A 22,649-nucleotide genomic window follows, 5' to 3' on the forward strand; every position below is an offset into this window, starting at 1 on the left:
AGGAATAAAGAGAGGAAATCCCACACTCACAGAAAAATAAGTTTCAGTCACCACATCCCAAATATATAGAAAAAAAGGACAACCCCCAAGGATGTGGGACTTTATAAAGGGACTAGAAACTCCTGAAATATAAAAATATATACAAAATTCCATTATTGGTATATACAAAAATTTAAAATAATTGAAAATGATCATACAAATCCATATAGGTAATAGATGGATGTAGATACATTTAGGACAACTCTTTTTGAAGCTTGACCCAATGTTTCTGGCTTAATGCCCTTCCTCAGGGGTTCAAGCAATAAGAGTTAGAAATCTGAAAGACGTATATATAAAATATTAATGCACATCTCGCATCAACGGACAGCAAAAAAAACACATATAGCAGCAAAAAATCATGTATAAAAGCCAAGTATCTTACAGCCAAAGAAATCCATCCAACATCCCACATGATCATAAGAAATAGCTGAACAGCGGAAAAGATGGTACAAGTAGGTTTTTCCCAATCACCATGCCTTTTTGCTGTCCATTGATGTAAGATGTGCATCAATATTTTATATATACATTTTTCAGATTTCTAACTCTTATTACTTGAATTGAACCCCTGAGGAAGGGCATTAAGCCAGAAACGTTGGGTCAAGCTTAAAAAAAAAAAAAAAGGTTGTCCTATAAGTAGCTACCTATATGGATTTGTATTCTAAATGATCATTTTCAATTATTTAAAAATTCTGTATATGTGTATTCCAATAAAGGAATTTAGATATATTTTTATATTTCATGAGTTTCTAGTCACTTTTTAAAGTCCCACCTTCTTGGGGGTTGTCCCTTTTCTAAAAGGAGGAATAAGGGAACACTTTTGCCACGCAAGGTGGCATGTGAGTGCCAAATAGGACCAGTACCTCCTCCACAGCTGCAATCTCCATTTTTAAGGTTTCCCGCACAGGTGCAATCAGTGCGCCCACCAGCACCTTCTCATGCGCAGCCATCGGGGGGCAGAGGAATCATCCTCACTGTCCAAAAAATCTAGGAGCACAGCCGCAGACCCAGCAGGGTGGGCCCCATCCACAGCAGCCGAATCAGATTCAGAATCCGATAAGACAGATGAAGCAGAGGAAGGTGGGAATGTTTCTTGCTAGTCCACCGCACAAGAGCCACCTCCACCCGGGACACAAAGGACTCCAACGGATGGCTAAGACCCAGAGGGACCTGCAGCCTCTGACAGGGGGTCAGGTGGGGAAACATGCTCCTGAAACTCCATAGAGGAAGAAGAGATCCCCCATTTTAAGAGCAACCACTGCAAAGGGACAACCCTCACGAATGAATTGAATGAAGCATTTGTATAGCGCACAATGCGAACTGAATCGCCTCAAGGCAGCTGGTCTGGCATGCAAAAACTCCAATCACAGGAAGAGACCAGACCCCCCCTTTTCTTACCAGAGGGTCTGAGCCGGCTGAAGGAGAGGAGATTGAAGGCTTCTGCTGTTTTCGTGCTCAATACAGCCCACAGTGGTGACACAGACAATACATAGAAGGAGAAATTCCTGAGAAAATCTTCCTTACCTTATCCTCGCAGCAAAGTTTTATCAGAGATAAAAACCCAATCTTCACCCTTCACGGTAGGCTCCGAGACCTTACAAGAAAGCTTCAGGAAACGGGGAACTCTCAGATTATCCCACAATCCTGGACCTGCGACAGCACCCTGCCAGTAAACATTTTATGGCCTTACTACCAAAAAGTACTGGATCCCAGGCCAAGCTCTCTAAAGAGAATCGTTCTCAAGAAAAACCTTGTTTCTTCGGATTACAAGGCCCGGGTATCATTCATTTAGCCCATTACAAAGACATCAGAACGGATTCGGTAAGCATGGCTGCTCTCATCAAGGATTACTGCCCGTGGAGCTCAGCACAGCACATCTTTACTCGTGCCCAACACCTTAGACACTGGCGAAAAAACAGACAACTCCCAGTAATAGGAGGGGTTATATGGGGGAAGTACACGCTTTAGGGGCATGCCAGTGTCCAGCACATGTTGGTCCAATATATAACCCACATAGTAATTACTATGGCTCTGTGTCCCCTGATGTAAGAAAAGAAAAAGAGTAGGCGCATGTGCGGCAGCTCCTGAGATGGACGCCTAACCAGGGAGCTCCGTCCCGCCTCAGCAGCTCCGGCCTCTATACCGGCACTCATACAGGCAATCATCACCTGCATCTCTCCCACAAGACAGGCGGAAACCCCGGGGACACCCCCGATGTACTCAGGAGCGGTAAGGAGGAATCTTAAGCCCGCATTTGAAGCCGCCGTGTCTCTGCTCCTGCTTGCTCTCCTAGCACAAACACAGCGGTCTCCCCATCCATTTTACTGCCGGACCCTTTGGCTGACTTCCCCCCCCCCCCCGGTTGCTAACTCCCCTGCATCTACTGCATCCCTCCTGGAGCATACACTGGCGGACTTGGGACTCTCACCCATGGAGGCTGGCCCTCCTCAGTCACATTCCTCACTACAGCCTTAGGCTTCAGGCCTACCGCAACACATCAATGTGTCTGAGCTATTCACAAAATGTGCAGACCTCCTGAACATTACTGCCCACAAAATTACTAGCGATATCAAAGCTGACCTACAGCATATAGGCAATCGCATTGAAATAGTTGAGGCTAATTTGGAAACCACCATTACCAGAACCAATCAAAATACAGCATGCATACAGACCCTGCAGGAACAATTAGAGACTGCACAAGCTAAAATTGATGACCTCGAAAATAGAAAGCGAAGGTACAATTTTAGGTTTGGGGGCTCCCTGAATCCTACAAGGATGTTCCTGAAACCATCACTTCTCTTATCAAAGCCCTAATTCCAGACATTCCGCACCAACGACTGGAACTGGACAGGGCCCACAGAGCTCTCAGACCTCCCAGAGCTGACGGGCTTCCCCGAGACATCGTGGTCAAGCCACACTACTACTCGGTCAAGGAGGAAATAATGCGCAAATCGAGATCCTTACCCAAAATAATTTTTCAGGGACACCACCTGCAGATTTTTGCTGACTTGTCCCCATCTACTATCCAAAAAAGGAGAGCTTTGAAACCTCTGCTTCAAGTCCTGATGGTCAAGGAAATCAAGTACTGGTGGCTCTTTCCATTTCAACTCAAGTTTATACTGAGAGGCAAAGCTTACACCTTTGGCTCACTCCCTGAAGGTGAAAAACTCCTGCTGCAGTTAGGTCTCATCAGCCAGGCTCCGAACCCTCCTCAACAAGGATTTCCACGAACTCAGCTAAAAGACAACTGCCTACCAGCCCCCTGCCTCCAGTCTGGGAGACTGTACGTTCTAAGAAATCCAAGGAAACTATACCCCCCCGATTCTGCCAACTGGAAGAACTCCAACTGACTCTTTTCGTCTCAGATGCTCTCTGGGAGCAGCTGCTACCCCACTTGTGCCTCTTGAACTGACCCTTCTCTTTGACCGCTTCCTACGCCCTCAAGGAAGGCGGACTTACGGCGGGCATTGAGTGGGGAATAGGCCGTGAGGCCCCACGCAGGACTTTCCTATGAACTTCCCCTCACCTCAACTCCCCCTCATTTTTTCTTGGGGGGGGGGGGTTTGGGGGGAAGGGGGTATGAGCTTCTATTTTTCCCCTTACTGACACCAGGGGACGTTTCCGATTCCCCTCTCCCCCCCTCCTCCCCCTCGCTTTTCTAATTTTTTATTTTATTTTATTTTTTTACCCCCTCCCCCCGTCATATTTCCGGGACTTAAATTTCCTTAGAGATCCAGGTGTTATTTCTTTGTGCTTTTTTCCTTTTTTTTTTCTTGTATATTTTTAGACCACATATAATGCTGCGCACTGTGCTCCCGGCCCTCCCCCCTCCATTTATACTCCTATCTACTAATTGGTTATATTGGAGGGGTAGGGGGTCATAAACCTACGGGTGCCCTTTTTATTTGTCATTTGGTGATACATAGTCAATGAGACCTTGCTGGGGTGGTGTTCATTCACCTCCCATTGTCTGGTTAACTAGGTTTTTTTCCCTGGTGGCTAGACGAGCCTAATCCCTGCCTTTTGGAGGGATTGGCTGTATGCATATCTTATCTACCCTTCTGGAGGACTCTGTCCCCTCCAATTTACGGATGACTCTCTTGTCACCCGACTTTATCTTCTTTCTCTCATTTCTTTCTTCTAACTGTACTAATCACTCCCTTATCATTGCAGAAGTCAACAGGGGAACGGTTCCACAAAACAGTCATCTACTTCCTGGGATCCTCGTATGGTTTGTAAGTCGGGCTGGGCTCAGTGGACGCACGAGGTTAAGTGCTTGGGATTTCTATGGCGGTCCCCCCTTTTTGCTCAATGGCTGACACACCATTAACAACATCTCAACCGCTTAAAATTATTTCCCACAATGCTCAGGGACTAAACTCTCCACTTAAGCGTCGCAAAGTGTTCCAGTACCTGCATAAGCAAGGGGTGGATGTGGCTCTACTTCAAGAAACAGATTTCCCTAAACGATTCAGCCCCTCCTTTATGCATTCCAAGTTTCCCCTATTCTACTTAGCCAACGCAGACGAAAAAACTAGAGGCGTGGGCATTTTTATCTCTAAACAATGCAAATTCACTCTAAAGTCTGAATTCAAGGATCAGGAAGGGAGGTTCTTGCTTTTGGTGGGTGATTTATTAAATAATACTCGTTCGTTTCCTACTATACCCCCAACAAGGGCCAGCCTGCCTTCTTTCAACACATGCTTACCACCCTAACCCCTTTACTGGAGGGCACGGTACTTTTTGGAGGAGACTGCAACACCGCGTTTGACCAGGGGTTGGACAAATCGCGTCCCCCAGGCAAACGCCGAACCAGACCCACTAAACAAAGCCTACATATAGCCAAGCTGCTTTTCCAACATGGTCTTGTTGATATTTGGAGAGAAGTTAATCCGACCTTAAGAGACTTCACACACTATTCAAAACCCCACGAGTCCTTCTCAAGGATAGATCACATACTTGTTGAATCAGCCTCCATTCCACTCGCAAACAGAGCCAGTATAAAAGATGTGGTCTGGTCGGATCACTCGATGGTAGTATTGACTCTCACCCGTCCTGCGTGCCACAAACCATGTAGGCGTTGGAGACTTAATGAGTCTATCTTGAGTGATCCCGCTAGAACGCAGGAAATTGAAAACAATATCATTAACTATTTTGCCCCAAATGACACGCCTGACAGATTCTACCTGCCTTTGGGCCGCCCATAAGGCAGTGATTAGGGGTCAACTAATCCAAATTCAGATTAACAAAACCAACAAAGAAAACATTGATAAATTGGACAAGGAATACACCAAGCTAGCTAAACAGCATAAACTTAGCCCGAGTTCCGTTCCCACTTCCAAACTGGATGCTGCTAGGGTAGCATTGAATCTTGCCCTAACCACCAAAGCGGAGAAATGGCTGCGCTGGAATAGAGCCAGATTCTATTACCAAGGTGACAATATTGGTTCTATGCTAGCAAATAGACTGACACCCAAGTTCAAACCCCCGGCCCTCCCCAAAATTAGAATCCAAGGCGGTACCCTGTCCCAGAACCCCCAGCGCATCATGCAGGAATTCCACAACTTTTACACGTCATTATACAGCAGAGCTCAAGGTCCATCCCCTGTGGATATTAACAAATTCCTTGATACTATCCCGATCCCCACATTAGAAGATAGACACCGTTTAAAGTTGGAAGCTCCCATCTCGGCGAATGAAGTGTGCGCAGTGATTAAAAATTTGAAATCACATTCGGCCCCTGGACCGGATGGCTTTTCGATACCCTACTATAAAACATTCGCTACTACTCTTGCCCCATAGCAATTGAATCATTGGCCATAGCCATAGCCATCAGGCATAACCTAAACATTCAGGGTATTCATTGCGGTTCTCGTCAGCACAAATGTGCTTTATTCGCGGACGACATCCTGATGTTCGTCTCTTCCCCACTGATCTCGTTACCCAATATTTGTCGTCTCCTGGATGACTTTGGAGGTTTCGGGACTCAGGGTTAATTACCACAAATCTCAAACACTCAATATTAATATCCCTGGCACTCTCCTGGTCGGTCTCAGGGACAGCTTTAAGTTCACCTGGAGCGACTCTATGATCTCGTACCTGGGGATTAAATTAACCCCCAGGATTGATCTCCTCCATCAAGCTAATTACCCACCTTTATACCATAAACTGGAGGAGGATCTCACCAGGTGGTCTGGGCTGTCCCTGCCCTGGCTAGGCAGAATCAATACAATTAAGATGACGTTACTCCCTCGCATCCTATACTATTTTAGGGCTCTACCGATCCCAGTAGACAGAGCGCGCCTACAACGCTTTCAAGCCAAAATTATTACATTTATATGGGGTAAAGGAGGTCACAGATTCTCTAAATCCATCTTATTTAGATCCAAGTCAGAAGGAGGATTAGGCCTCCCTAACTTACTTCATTACTATCAAGCTGCCCAGCTGGCACAGGTGTCGGCTATTTATTCTCGATGGGAACAGCCTGACTGGATACACGTCGAGAGACAGGCGGTACCTCGGCACACGCTGGACTTCCTTCTGTGGAGCCCTAAAAAGCTAAGACCCCCGATCCTTTCCCCTACTCTTTCCCACTCCTTTGCAGTTTGGGACAGCTTAAAAAATATTTGTCATCTAATCTCCCCCTTGAAATCTTTGTCCCACATCTTCCACAATCCAGAATTTCCCCCGGGACTGGACATAAAAGCCTTTCAGTGGTGGCTTGACAAAGGGCTCTATAGAATAGGACACTTCCTTAGACCTCTAGGTCTAGCAAGCACTGTGTCAGCAAACTGGACATGCCCCCCACTGAACTATTCCAATTCGCTCAGATCTCGAACTTCCTACACAAAAAATGTAAAACACTTCCTAGTGATCCCCAGGTGACTTCATATGAAACATGGTGTGGTCAGTCTGATGAGCAGGGGGGGATTTCAGTCATTTACAAAGCACTGTCCTCCACACGTTCCAAAACGACTTACATGCATGCTTGGGAGGAGGACTTAAACCAAACTTGGAACCTTGACACCTGGCATGGACTTTTTCTCAAGTCCTACAGAGGCATCCTTAACCCTGGTATGATTGAAGCTAGTGTCAAAGTACTAACGAGATGGTACCTAGTTCCCTCGAAATTGGCTAAAATGTTCCCATCAACATCCCCTCTATGTTTGAGGCTGCGGCCTACGGGGTGACATGTTGCACATTTGGTGGAATTTTCTGCCATCCCTGTACAGATGTCCCCTCTCATTGCTCTCCTTAATTTCCCAGTAGAAGGAGCCTCCAGGAGTGCAAAACGCCTCATCACCATTATCATACTGGGAGCCAAGCTTACTATTGCCAAGGCCTGGAAGCAACTTACTATTTCCACCCTAATGGCCAAAAGAAAAATTTCATGGATCATGATCCAGGAAAAGGTGGCAAGTGTACTCCTGGATCGCTCGGACAAATTCAAGGCCACTTGGGAGCCCCGGGCAAGCTTTGTGGGCATTGCCCTGTCCACGTGACCCCGCACAGATTGGGATCCCGTTCACGGTTTCCTTGCCCCCTGGTTGACTCCTGCTAGAGATTCTATACGTCTTTCTCTTTCTATTCTCCTTTTTCCTTTCTTCTTATCCATTCTCGCCTTCCTTATGACGCCTGAAGGCGGACAGTCAGTCGAATGTGCTTTTTAGTGGAACAAGGCCAGTCAAGCCTAGTTCAGGGTCTGACCTTGCACTACTATGCAAGCCAACGCCCGATCCTCTCAGAACCCTTGATACCAGGGCGCATAAACCTATCTGGCTACTTTGGGCTTTGCTGCCCCTCCTAGTTGGTTTTAGAATCTTCCCTTGTTTTATATCGTTCATTAGCCAGGCTCTATGTTTTTATTACCTATTTTTGTGTGCTTAACTAGAGTATACTCTCCGGTGAATGCAATCCTCGCTCTCCCTGACATCAGGATCGGTCAGGGTTAGGGGACCTCGGCCACACCAAGAGCCCTTATGGGGTGGCGGAGGACCCCCCCCTCTTCTTTTTCCATCCCATTTAGCCGGGATTCTGAACAATTGCGAAGGGAAGCACTTTTCTTTTGGGAGTTTTGAGCTCATATACCGTAGGTATCTCAGTTTATATTTCCCTTAGTGCTTAATGTATAATGGTTGTTTGACTGTATTACGTTGTTCTGTTAGCATGATAGCCCATCTGGCCGTTTCAGGACTGCAACTATTTGTCATTTCTTGTCTCATCCTGATGTACTGCTGTCATCTTTTTTTTTTTTTTTGAAAATAAAATATATTGAAATGAGAAAAGAAAAATAATTCCCTTCTGAGTGATCAACGTACATTGCAAGGATTATAACAAACATTGTTACAGATTCCTACCTTTTGTTATTCTGAAGAAATCCATAAGAGTTTCTCTGTGCCTCTGTTCTGAGTAGGCGTAATGGGAGTGGTTTCATAATTATCTGTCAGGTGTGGCACTACAGGCCAAAGAACTGCTGGCCTCTCTCAAAAAAAAGAATTTTTGTTGCAAGGGATAAAAAGGGGCTAACTTTACTGGTTATTTTTTTTAATTCATTAAAGTAATTTATTCCCAAAAAAAATTGCATTTGCAAGACCGCTGCGCAAATACAGTGTGACATAAAATAATTCAACAACCACCATTTTATTTTCTAGGGTGTCTACTAAAAATAAATGTGATATATATATATACACACATACATACATACACACATCTATATATATCTATATCTATATTATGTTTGGGGGTTATAAGTAGCAAAAAAAAAAGATTTTTGTCAAAAAAAGGTGTTTAAGCGGTTAAACTTTTTTCACTTACACACGAAGTCTATTCCATTGACAAATTGTTACAATGTTTATACTTCAGTTCAACTGATAAAGAATGTTTTGATTCTTGGCAGACTGGCTGTTTTTTTCCTTCCTTTCTGTTGAGGGCTGTGGCTTCAGAAGTGCAGAGAGAATTCTTTGCATAGAAAGAATCTGGAAACACTTTAGTCAGGATCCTGATAACAATTCTTGGTGATGAATCGTGCAGCTCGAATATGCGCCATTTTATTTTTTCTTTATTTGCTATTTTTTTACCCTCACGAATGTGGAGTTACCCTTTAAAATATTGACTAGTGTGTGGGCTACGCCACCCAATTGGCTAGTTTCTGTCCTTTATTATTGTGCAAAACACTATTATTAGAAAGAAAAAAAAATGCAGTATACAGTACACCCACAAGAAAATCTGCCCATAAAAGGGCTCATCTTTTATCATCTAATTTTTTTACTTCATCGCCCTAAAAAGATCATGGTCAAGAATATTATCAGCCCAGTCACATGAATAACCAAGAGAATTATGCAAATCAAATTAACAACTCACTTCACTCTACCTAATATCCCATTTGGGCTAATGAGAAGATGGTGGTGCTCAGACTCAGGCTCTTGTTCACAAGTATAGAAAGAAGAAGAACTGCGCTAGCCACAAAATACCCAATATGATTAGGGTATATGAAAGTACCAGACCCACGCTGTGGGTCTTAGTATCTAGTGTCTCAAAAGACCACCTCCAAAGTGTGGTATAAACCATATACGGATAAGTGCAATTAAATTAAAAAAACAAAAAAATAAATGCGTATCAATAATGTGAATTCCCCAAACACAATATGTGTGCATCAGACTCTGTGTATAAACCCCTAAACCATAAAGGTAAGAATATAAAAAAAATTATATATTCGCTATTAAGCATAAATGACCTATCGAGAAAATAATAAATCTGTGTTCAGAGACACTCTATGTAATGTCCATACAGTCATATATCAAAAAAATGAAAAATTAAAATAAAAATAAAAATAAATGTCCATATAGTGAATGAACACCAGTGAAACAAAACTTCAAATAAGGTACGGCAGTGAAGAAAAGTTCCAAACGGCTGGATTGCAAATACACAAATTGAAAATCTTCTCCAAAGGTGTGGTGTGCTTATCCCATCACCGAAATAAATGAATCAGCTCCTTACCAGATCCAAGCGACCCCCCGTTACAGAGGGTCACCACAAGCAGCAGCAGTCAAAGGGTATCCGGATAGCGCCTCCTCCTCAGATGGTCACGAATCTTCCACGCGATGGGGTTATGGCTGTTGCTCACTCCCAACTCGACGTGGTGTCACATAAGGGAAAACATAGGCTCCAGATAGTGTAAAACCAAATGACTTTAATTCTTAAAAGCGAACGTAAACACTTACATAAAAGACTTTAAAAGCAGGTTCAAAACACAGACGTGCACCGGCCGGATACACGCCAACGCAAAGACCAACCCGTCCTTCCTGGTCCACAAAAACGAACACGACTGGGGTGACGTCGACACGTTCGCACCGCCCTACGCGTTTCGTAATAATTTACGTCGTCCAGGGGCACGGGCGGCGTGCGACGTCACCCCTTTTATAACCATATATTTAACCAAGCCTCACTTTGGGTCAGCGGCCATCTTAGATGTCACAAACATTAGTGATCAAAAAAAACGTAGGCCAAGCCTCACTATCACTCACGAACGTCAGATGTGCGTATCCGCAACGAACGTCCTATGGTTGCGGGCCATACCTCGTTTTCATATGAACGTCATAGGATCATAAGCCAAGCCTCGCTTCCAGGTATTAGCCCTATCGGCAGAGTGACGTGGCAGATGCCTTCACCTTAAGGTGCGCCTCCTGAACCCCGAAACAGGGTACAGTGTAGATCACCAAAACAGGGGGGTAAAATAGATTAAAAATCAATAAGGTAAAAAGGATAATAATAATGAATTAAAAAAAGTTGAATAAAATATCACAAATAGGGACAAAAATGCATCAGAAATTCTACGCTTCCTGGTGCATTCATACGGCCATCAAGTCCAATTACGTGTGGGCAAATAGGTGTAGAGGCACCTCAAAAGTAGTGCGTTTACCCGGTGTATTTATATAGCAATCAAATTCAGTTAGGAAATGAGATTACTGTAGACATGTGTTTCAAGTGCCTTGTTGTCTCGCGCATTCCCCAGGGACTATTCTGGAACGCCCCAAACAATGTCGAGGGATAGACCTAACGGTGACCTAAAGGGCCGCCAGACCCAAAGCCAGGCCTATCACACAAGAATATGCTCTACAGTGATATACACCAAAATAAACAGCAAGAAAAAATAATACAATCAAGTGGTTTTTCACAGTAACTAATACAGTAAAAACGTTGTAGGGAAACATTACATCAAACAGGTCACCTCAAGAGTTATTAATGAAGGCATTTACATCGGTGTCCACATTAAGGCCAAACGGAGCATATGTTTTTAATTTATGAATCCAGGCCATTTCGAGCTTGGATATCTCCCTAACCAAGGACCCTCCCCTCCAGTGGGGCTTATATTTGTCTAGGCCAACAAATAGGGAACCTGATGGGTCTCTCTTATGTGTCTGGTCGTAATGCCTGGACACAGGGTGTTTGTCAAACCCCCGTCTGATATTGCCAATGTGTTCGTTCACCCTGACCCGAAATGCCCTCTTGGTCCGCCCAATATACTGGAGGCCACAGGGGCACTGTAAAAGGTAAACCACAGCCTCCGAGGAGCAAGTAATAAAGGACTCTATATCATATGTCCTAGAAGTGCTCGAAGATACGATACTAGAAATCTTAGAGCCCCTATATGAATTCAGGGTACAGACCTGACAGTTCTTACATTTATAGTAGCCAACTAGATTTTGAAAAAAACATCTATTGGCCTTAGGCGGGTCTTGTACACTGGGGGCAATCTTGTTTCCCAGTGAAGAGGCCCCTTTGAAAATTATTTGGGGTTTAACAGGCAGAACTGGATTCAAAACATGGTCACTAGTAAGTAAGTGCCAATGTTTCTGAATCAGATTTCTCACACCACGATGCTGGACTGAGAAAGTCGTGACAAACGGTACACCACCCTGTGTGCCAGCCCTGGCACTTTGTCTGTCTGCCAGTAGTGAGGGTCTGTCTCTAGTCCGGGCAATCTCCATAGTTTCACCAAGGGAAACGGGATCATATCCCTTTTCCAGGAATCTACCTGCCAAAATCGCTGCCTGTTCATCATATTTTACTATATCCGAACAGTTCCGTCTGAGGCGTAGAAATTGCCCCAGGGGAACAGCTTTTAGCCAAGGTTGAAAATGGCAACTATCGGTAGGGATGTACGAGTTCCTGTCTGTTGATTTGAAATATGTAGATGTAATAAACTCATTACCAACCCTCCTGATGTTAAGATCAAGAAAGTTGACCTCGTCCTGGCTAGCCTCAAAGCTAAATTTAATTCCTCTATTGTTTTCGTTTAGACCAGCCATGAACGACCGCAAGTCTGACTCTGTTCCTTCCCAAAGGAGGAGGACGTCATCGATATACCTCGCCCACAGGACTATCTCAGACCTTCTAGGGGCATCGATGACGTCCTCCTCCCATTTGGCCATGAAAAGGTTGGCCAGGCTGGGGGCATATTTAGCCCCCATGGCCACACCCCTATCCTGGCGATAAAATTGCTGGTCAAACCAGAAATAGTTGTGTCCGGCCGCATATTCCAACAGTTCTATTAGAAAGTCAATCTGAGGTGAAGGAAGGCCTGATCCCCTCTCTAGGAATAATCTCACTGCCTCGACCCCTAAGGAATGGGGGATGATGGTATACAGTGAATTCACGTCTGCCGTGACCAACCAAAGGCCATCTCCAGGGGTGATACCGGACAGGAGATTGATTACGTGTTTGGTGTCCTTGACATAAGACGGAACCTTTTGGACCAAAGGTTGCAGATAATGATCTATATACTTGCCCACCCGGGACGTAACCGAGTCGATACCACTGACTATGGGTCGTCCCGGGGGGCAAGATTGATTCTTATGAAGCTTCGGGAGGTAGTAAATAACAGGTGTACGGGGGGCACAAGGTATCAAAAAAAGTTTTTCTTTATCATTTAGAATGCCCCTCCGATGACCTCCCTCCACGATCCTACCCAGTTCCTTCTTATACTTGTCCACTGGATCCCGATTCAGGATAGTGTATGTTTCCCTATCTTCCAAGATGCGATACATCTCTTTCATGTAGTCACAACGGTCTAGTACCACAATCCCCCCCCCTTTATCGGCAGGTCTAATGACCAGGGACTTGTTGTTACACAAGGTGTCTAGGCCCATCTCCAGATCTCTCCGCATTTTAACTTTCTTTACCCTAATATCCTCCAGGTCGCGTAGTACCACATCCCTGAACACCTTAATACTGGGTGCAAGGGATCCTGGAGGGTTAAAAAGGGAAGCATTTGAGAGGTTGGAGTGTTGAAACTCCGTAATTCTCGTAGTGCTCTCTCTGATGGGATTACCCAGCATATATCGTTTTATGTTTAACTTGCGGACGAATTTGTGTACGTCCATATAAGTTTGAAACTTGCTCAGGCATCTGGGCGGAGCAAATTTCAAACCTTTGTCTAGTACTTTGGTTTCAGAGGTCGTGAGTACCTGTTTGCTAAGGTTAAAGATTCCAGTTCCTATGGCCTCTTTCTTTTTTGTTGATTGGGCTCGCCTCCCCCCTCTAACCCCTCTCTTTGTTCGACGGACCTTTTCAGGCCTCTGCTGTCCCTGGGAAAAAAATGTTGGTTATTATTTCCGCTAGTATGGGGCCCTTCCTCATAGGCGGGCTGTTGGTGTCCCTGTCTAAATCCTGGGCTCCCCTGGAAATGGGGGTCCGGATGGCGTCTATGGTCCGCCCTCCATACCCTCCAGACCATAGACGCCATCCGGACCCCCATTTCCAGGGGAGCCCAGGATTTAGACAGGGACACCAACAGCCCGCCTATGAGGAAGGGCCCCATACTAGCGGAAATAATAACCAACATTTTTTTCCCAGGGACAGCAGAGGCCTGAAAAGGTCCGTCGAACAAAGAGAGGGGTTAGAGGGGGGAGGCGAGCCCAATCAACAAAAAAGAAAGAGGCCATAGGAACTGGAATCTTTAACCTTAGCAAACAGGTACTCACGACCTCTGAAACCAAAGTACTAGACAAAGGTTTGAAATTTGCTCCGCCCAGATGCCTGAGCAAGTTTCAAACTTATATGGACGTACACAAATTCGTCCGCAAGTTAAACATAAAACGATATATGCTGGGTAATCCCATCAGAGAGAGCACTACGAGAATTACGGAGTTTCAACACTCCAACCTCTCAAATGCTTCCCTTTTTAACCCTCCAGGATCCCTTGCACCCAGTATTAAGGTGTTCAGGGATGTGGTACTACGCGACCTGGAGGATATTAGGGTAAAGAAAGTTAAAATGCGGAGAGATCTGGAGATGGGCCTAGACACCTTGTGTAACAACAAGTCCCTGGTCATTAGACCTGCCGATAAAGGGGGGGGGATTGTGGTACTAGACCGTTGTGACTACATGAAAGAGATGTATCGCATCTTGGAAGATAGGGAAACATACACTATCCTGAATCGGGATCCAGTGGACAAGTATAAGAAGGAACTGGGTAGGATCGTGGAGGGAGGTCATCGGAGGGGCATTCTAAATGATAAAGAAAAACTTTTTTTGATACCTTGTGCCCCCCGTACACCTGTTATTTACTACCTCCCGAAGCTTCATAAGAATCAATCTTGCCCCCCGGGACGACCCATAGTCAGTGGTATCGACTCGGTTACGTCCCGGGTGGGCAAGTATATAGATCATTATCTGCAACCTTTGGTCCAAAAGGTTCCGTCTTATGTCAAGGACACCAAACACGTAATCAATCTCCTGTCCGGTATCACCCCTGGAGATGGCCTTTGGTTGGTCACGGCAGACGTGAATTCACTGTATACCATCATCCCCCATTCCTTAGGGGTCGAGGCAGTGAGATTATTCCTAGAGAGGGGATCAGGCCTTCCTTCACCTCAGATTGACTTTCTAATAGAACTGTTGGAATATGCGGCCGGACACAACTATTTCTGGTTTGACCAGCAATTTTATCGCCAGGATAGGGGTGTGGCCATGGGGGCTAAATATGCCCCCAGCCTGGCCAACCTTTTCATGGCCAAATGGGAGGAGGACGTCATCGATGCCCCTAGAAGGTCTGAGATAGTCCTGTGGGCGAGGTATATCGATGACGTCCTCCTCCTTTGGGAAGGAACAGAGTCAGACTTGCGGTCGTTCATGGCTGGTCTAAACGAAAACAATAGAGGAATTAAATTTAGCTTTGAGGCTAGCCAGGACGAGGTCAACTTTCTTGATCTTAACATCAGGAGGGTTGGTAATGAGTTTATTACATCTACATATTTCAAATCAACAGACAGGAACTCGTACATCCCTACCGATAGTTGCCATTTTCAACCTTGGCTAAAAGCTGTTCCCCTGGGGCAATTTCTACGCCTCAGACGGAACTGTTCGGATATAGTAAAATATGATGAACAGGCAGCGATTTTGGCAGGTAGATTCCTGGAAAAGGGATATGATCCCGTTTCCCTTGGTGAAACTATGGAGATTGCCCGGACTAGAGACAGACCCTCACTACTGGCAGACAGACAAAGTGCCAGGGCTGGCACACAGGGTGGTGTACCGTTTGTCACGACTTTCTCAGTCCAGCATCGTGGTGTGAGAAATCTGATTCAGAAACATTGGCACTTACTTACTAGTGACCATGTTTTGAATCCAGTTCTGCCTGTTAAACCCCAAATAATTTTCAAAGGGGCCTCTTCACTGGGAAACAAGATTGCCCCCAGTGTACAAGACCCGCCTAAGGCCAATAGATGTTTTTTTCAAAATCTAGTTGGCTACTATAAATGTAAGAACTGTCAGGTCTGTACCCTGAATTCATATAGGGGCTCTAAGATTTCTAGTATCGTATCTTCGAGCACTTCTAGGACATATGATATAGAGTCCTTTATTACTTGCTCCTCGGAGGCTGTGGTTTACCTTTTACAGTGCCCCTGTGGCCTCCAGTATATTGGGCGGACCAAGAGGGCATTTCGGGTCAGGGTGAACGAACACATTGGCAATATCAGACGGGGGTTTGACAAACACCCTGTGTCCAGGCATTACGACCAGACACATAAGAGAGACCCATCAGGTACCCTATTTGTTGGCCTAGACAAATATAAGCCCCACTGGAGGGGAGGGTCCTTGGTTAGGGAGATATCCAAGCTCGAAATGGCCTGGATTCATAAATTAAAAACATATGCTCCGTTTGGCCTTAATGTGGACACCGATGTAAATGCCTTCATTAATAACTCTTGAGGTGACCTGTTTGATGTAATGTTTCCCTACAACGTTTTTACTGTATTAGTTACTGTGAAAAACCACTTGATTGTATTATTTTTTCTTGCTGTTTATTTTGGTGTATATCACTGTAGAGCATATTCTTGTGTGATAGGCCTGGCTTTGGGTCTGGCGGCCCTTTAGGTCACCGTTAGGTCTATCCCTCGACATTGTTTGGGGCGTTCCAGAATAGTCCCTGGGGAATGCGCGAGACAACAAGGCACTTGAAACACATGTCTACAGTAATCTCATTTCCTAACTGAATTTGATTGCTATATAAATACACCGGGTAAACGCACTACTTTTGAGGTGCCTCTACACCTATTTGCCCACACGTAATTGGACTTGATGGCCGTATGAATGCACCAGGAAGCGTAGAATTTCTGATGCATTTTTGTCCCTATTTGTGATATTTTATTCAACTTTTTTTAATTCATTATTATTATCCTTTTTACCTTATTGATTTTTAATCTATTTTACCCCCCTGTTTTGGTGATCTACACTGTACCCTGTTTCGGGGTTCAGGAGGCGCACCTTAAGGTGAAGGCATCTGCCACGTCACTCTGCCGATAGGGCTAATACCTGGAAGCGAGGCTTGGCTTATGATCCTATGACGTTCATATGAAAACGAGGTATGGCCCGCAACCATAGGACGTTCGTTGCGGATACGCACATCTGACGTTCGTGAGTGATAGTGAGGCTTGGCCTACGTTTTTTTTGATCACTAATGTTTGTGACATCTAAGATGGCCGCTGACCCAAAGTGAGGCTTGGTTAAATATATGGTTATAAAAGGGGTGACGTCGCACGCCGCCCGTGCCCCTGGACGACGTAAATTATTACGAAACGCGTAGGGCGGTGCGAACGTGTCGACGTCACCCCAGTCGTGTTCGTTTTTGTGGACCAGGAAGGACGGGTTGGTCTTTGCGTTGGCGTGTATCCGGCCGGTGCACGTCTGTGTTTTGAACCTGCTTTTAAAGTCTTTTATGTAAGTGTTTACGTTCGCTTTTAAGAATTAAAGTCATTTGGTTTTACACTATCTGGAGCCTATGTTTTCCCTTATGTGACACCACGTCGAGTTGGGAGTGAGCAACAGCCATAACCCCATCGCGTGGAAGATTCGTGACCATCTGAGGAGGAGGCGCTATCCGGATACCCTTTGACTGCTGCTGCTTGTGGTGACCCTCTGTAACGGGGGGTCGCTTGGATCTGGTAAGGAGCTGATTCATTTATTTCGGTGATGGGATAAGCACACCACACCTTTGGAGAAGATTTTCAATTTGTGTATTTGCAATCCAGCCGTTTGGAACTTTTCTTCACTGCCGTACCTTATTTGAAGTTTTGTTTCACTGGTGTTCATTCACTATATGGACATTTATTTTTATTTTTATTTTAATTTTTCATTTTTTTGATATATGACTGTATGGACATTACATAGAGTGTCTCTGAACACAGATTTATTATTTTCTCGATAGGTCATTTATGCTTAATAGCGAATATATAATTTTTTTTATATTCTTACCTTTATGGTTTAGGGGTTTATACACAGAGTCTGATGCACACATATTGTGTTTGGGGAATTCACATTATTGATACGCATTTATTTTTTTGTTTTTTTAATTTAATTGCACTTATCCGTATATGGTTTATACCACACTTTGGAGGTGGTCTTTTGAGACACTAGATACTAAGACCCACAGCGTGGGTCTGGTACTTTCATATACCCTAATCATATTGGGTATTTTGTGGCTAGCGCAGTTCTTCTTCTTTCTATTCTTTGTTTGGTGTATTTTTGGTATACATTTGAATTGCAGCTTCCGTTCAACACTATTTGTTTTTTTCCCATAGCGCAGTTTTTCCCCTCTTTTTCCTGTCTTGTTCACAAGTAAATTTTGGATCATCCAAAACAGTAAAACACTTGACACTTCCTAATATGCAGATTTATGCGTAGTGTTAAAAACCATGTACAGAGCTTCACTTTCCCCTTCAGCCTAAATGGCCTTAATTGTATCTAGGAGCGGTTCTTCATCCTAAAGGGGAAGTTCCGCTATTCTGATCAGTCCCCCCCCTCCGGTGCCACAATCGGCACCTTTCGGGGGGAGGGGGGTGCAGTTACCTGGATAATCCAGGTAACTGCACACACTTCCGTCCAGACCGCCGCAGAACCCCCGCAGACGCCCCGCCCCCCCCCCCCGTTGTGTTCTGGGAAACACACAGTTCCCAGAGACACAGCGGGGGACCATAAGAGACACGCAGCGCGACTCGCGCATGCGCAGTAGGTAATCGGGCAGTGAAGCCGTCATGCTTCACTTCCCGATTCCCTGACAGAGGATGGCGGTGGTGGCAGCAGCGAGATGAGCGATCGCTCGTCATCTGCCGCCGACATCGCTGGAACCTGGGACAGGTAAGTGTGATTTTATTAAAAGTCAGCAGCTGCAATATTAGTAGCTGCTGGCTTTTAATATTTTTTTTTTAGGTGCAGCTCCTCTTTAAAGCAGAGTTCCACCCACTTTTTCATGTTCACATCATCCGCTTCCTAACTGTCCAAAATAACAGCACTGGGCAAAATTATTACTTTTTTTTTTCTTTGCTTACCATTTTTCCAATGCTCTTCCTGTCTCCTGTCTCCCCCTCCTCCGCAGCGACTTACGCAATTTCCTGTGGCACACTTGCTCCTGGGAGATGTTTGTCATAATTCCCAGGAGTCCGTGTGCATCACCTCCTCTCAGCAATGTGAGATTCAAAACCGGAAATTACACGATAAAATATGTTGTCAATCTCCATTTTAGAAAAGGGCCAGTATTGTTGCCACTGTTATATGTAGTGTCAGTGCAGGAGGCATCTGGCAGCTATAGCAGCATTAGATCTTAGTTTTTGGCCAGTACTGCAACTGCTTCAGCTGCCTGCTATGCTAAGGCATTACTTGTTTTGCTGGAGATAGCTTTTTTTGGTTGCCATAACAATGGGGCAGGCCCCTCTTCCGTTGCTACCCATTGTGATAGCAACCAGACACACTGTCGGCACTTTGTCCTGCGTACAATGCGCATGCACGAGTTCGGGAGGTGCATTCTGTGTAGAACGCAGCAGCTTATCCCAGAAACGTATCCTAGTGGGCTTCACATGCACTACAAGCAAGATGGAAGCATGCAATAATGCCAAAACAAAGGTTAATTTTACATAAATAATACTAAATACATCAGCGGTATTACTAATAATAGCAAACACAACATGATATTAACCACTTCCCACCCGGCCAATGCATATATACGGCCGGGTGGGAGCCGTCTACTCCTGATAGGACGTTCAGGAACGTCCTTCAGAAGTAGCGGGATCGTGCCCGCGCAGCGGCGCGATCCCGACGTGCTCGTGTCACCCGGACACGGCACATCTCAGATCGGCAGGAGGGCTCTGTGATTGGCCCTCCTGATCACATGACGGCCGTGTCCAATCACGGCCGTCATGTGATGTAAACAAACAGCCGGTTGCTAGGCTCTCCTCTCCTCACACGGAAGTCATCGCTGAGGAGAGGAGAGCAGAACGCTGCAGCCGGCTGATGATCAGTGAGTAAGAGCTGTTTTTTACAGCTTTTTACTCACTGATCATCAGTCTAGTGTCAACACACAACACACCACACAGTACAAACACAGTCCCCACATATGTCCCCAAAACACACATGTCCCCAAAACATACATGTCCCCAAATAATAAAAACACATGTCCCTAATAATAAAAACATGTCCCCCACATATGTCCCACTAAAATCACATGTCCTAATGATTATCTGCACAAATATGTACGTGATCACCTGCACACATATGTACATGATCATTTGCGTACATATGTCCCTGATCACACAAACCAATTATTATACACTTAACGGATTTTTTTTTACCAAAAACATGTAGCAGAATATAAGAATGGCTTAAATTTATGACAAAATTTGATTTTATTGGATTTCTTATCAAATAGAAAAAAGAAAATATTGTTTTTTTTCCAAATTTCCGCTTTTTTTGCGCTTATATCGCAAAAAATAAAAAACGGAGTCGTGAATAAATAACACCAAAATAAAGCTCTATTTGTGCGAACAAAATGATAACAATTTCATTTGGGTACAGTGTAGCATGACCGCGCAATTGTCATTGAAAGCGCTAGAGCGATAAAAGCTGAAAATTGGGCAGGGAAGGAAGGGGGTGAAAGTGCCCTGTATTGTAGTGGTTAAGAACATTTTAACAGTTGCCTTACAAAAAAATTTAATAAAATTGAATATGTCGGTGGAACTCCGCTTTAAGTTTTTTCAGTTCAACTCAGCAGACTAGAGGAAAAAAAAAAAAAACTGTGGAGGTCAACGTACTAACCATGCGATGTGAACACAGCGATCTTCCCCACTGTGCTATTGTGTTCTGACAGCGGGGCAGCCCCCCTCCAGAACACACTGTTCAGTGATCGCAGCCATTGACTGCAAGCTCAGATCAGATGTTGATTGGCTGGTTTTCCAGCATGCTCATCCAACAGAAGCCAGTCTTGAGATCAGCTTCTGTCCGACAAGCAGTTCTACACATGGGACGAAAGTCGGCTGGTATTTGGCCCGTGTGTGCATGGTTTAGGCTGAAATGCAAAGTGGGGCTCCATACATGGTTTTTAACTCTATACATCAATACAAGCTTCATGTCTTTAAGAGCCTGTCAAGTGCCAACTATTCTGAAAGAACAACAGAATTATGCAATGCCAATTAACTAATGGGGGGGTGTTAGTAAATCTTCTACTATGTACTATAAGGCTCTAGCTCTCCAATTTTTCTTGCCAAACATATGGAATTTGTGAACACTTAGTTTAAACCCAAATAATCTTTCACTCTCGTTATAAACACATCTTCTAGCACAGCAGACTTACTTCCATTAAGGTGCACATACTGTAGATTGTAATCCAACAAAAATTAGCCTGGTGTTCAAAAAAAACCAAATCCACACCAACATATTCATGCTTCTGACATTGTAAACTTGTACGATACCAACCTCAGGCCATTGAAGAGCTGTTTGGACTTATCAAGCAAGTAGCAGAAATCAGTGACAGTTTTTCTCTCCACCTGAGGGATGTCCTCATCGTTAGCGACTGACATTGCTCAGTTTTCTATTGAACTTTACCCTGAAAGAAAAAACATTTCACAATCAGTTTTTTTGGCCATGATACTTAAAATACAATCTTTAACCAGTTGCGGATCGCCCACCACAGAATTACTGCGGAAGGGCGGGCACTCTGCGCCAGATCACGTACCTAGTACACGATTTGGCACTTCCGGGTCTGGGGTGCGCGCTGCTGGGACCCACCAATCGTTTAGGAGAAAGACAGAATGGCGGTCTGCCTATGTAAACAACTGTGAGAGGGGAATGTGCTGATCCTATGTTAGCAGGAACATCCCCCACAGTTAGAAGTTTGAATGTTTGGCCTGGACCTGCTGATTGGTTCTGGTGAATCAAAGATCAGCATGTGTCTGTGTTTACAAAACACAGGCACAGGAAATGTGATATTCTCTCGTGGAACAGTTTGCCCATCACATATTCATTACTACATTTAATGCTTTGCTTTACATAGTAGGTAATGTTTTTTATTCAACAGTTCATCCAGTTTAACCAGTGTAGGTGTATCTGTGTCAGGGTTGATAATCATGTCACATATCCCTGTTTTCTGGTGCATCATGGCAGCATACATATGGGTTGCGACTCCGCCCCCACAACCTGATAGGACTGGTTAACTATAATTCAAAGACAGACCCGGCTCACAGCATTCTCATTTTTTCCCCTCACCTGATCAGGACTAAAATTGCAAAGTATCCTTTACAGTTTGTCACCCCAGCCAGGTTCAGCCTCTCCTGGGTGGAAGTCCTTCCTCTACAGTCACTAAATGAGCTATATGTTTGGAGCCCCATCCTGGTGGTGCAGGATTCTCAAAGAAAGCTTTAAACAAGCTTTCATGCAAGTGTGTTTCCTTTTGCTTCCATATGCTTTTTACTTCTTTTCTCTGTGTTATGGCCGTGTGCCATTCCGAAGATGGCTGCAGCTTTGCAAGTACACTCTGAGCATGAGAGGCAGGCAGTGATGTGGCCTCTCTGTTTCCTGGCTAGAGCTTTTCCAGGATGGTGATCTGAACATGCTCAGGAACTGATATCACTAATGGCAAATGTGAGTTCTAAATCATTTTATGGCATTTTTGGGCAACAAATGGTGGCGCTCTCTACTCATGCATGCTGGATGCTTATGTGGTTATTCTTTGCAGGTATATTTTTCCTTTTATGGAATTCACCTGTGTTTTTTCCTATCTCCTTCAAGCGTTGCTCTAGGATCATTGTGCTCTTTATGGCATTCACCTGGGCTCTTCCTATCCCTTT

The 22,649-nt window shown here is 44.7% G+C and overlaps 1 protein-coding gene across 5 annotated transcripts in view; it reads right to left on the minus strand.

Moving 5' to 3' along the window:
* SCAI (suppressor of cancer cell invasion) overlaps positions 1-22,649 on the minus strand; it is a 1,638,004-nt gene that overhangs the window by 1,559,631 nt on the left and 55,724 nt on the right. For all 5 annotated transcript variants that reach the window (XM_077463762.1, XM_077463684.1, XM_077463531.1 and 2 more), the window contains exon 2: positions 21,280-21,409. In XM_077463762.1, coding sequence (XP_077319888.1) covers positions 21,280-21,383 — 104 coding nt within the window. In that variant the 5' untranslated portion in view covers positions 21,384-21,409. The remainder of the gene's footprint in view (positions 1-21,279; positions 21,410-22,649) is intronic.

Source organism: Lithobates pipiens, unplaced genomic scaffold (genome assembly GCF_037356315.1).
Source record: "Lithobates pipiens isolate NorthernLeopardFrog02 unplaced genomic scaffold, aLitPip1_a1.2 Scaffold_1, whole genome shotgun sequence".
NCBI classification, from domain to species: domain Eukaryota; kingdom Metazoa; phylum Chordata; class Amphibia; order Anura; family Ranidae; genus Lithobates; species Lithobates pipiens.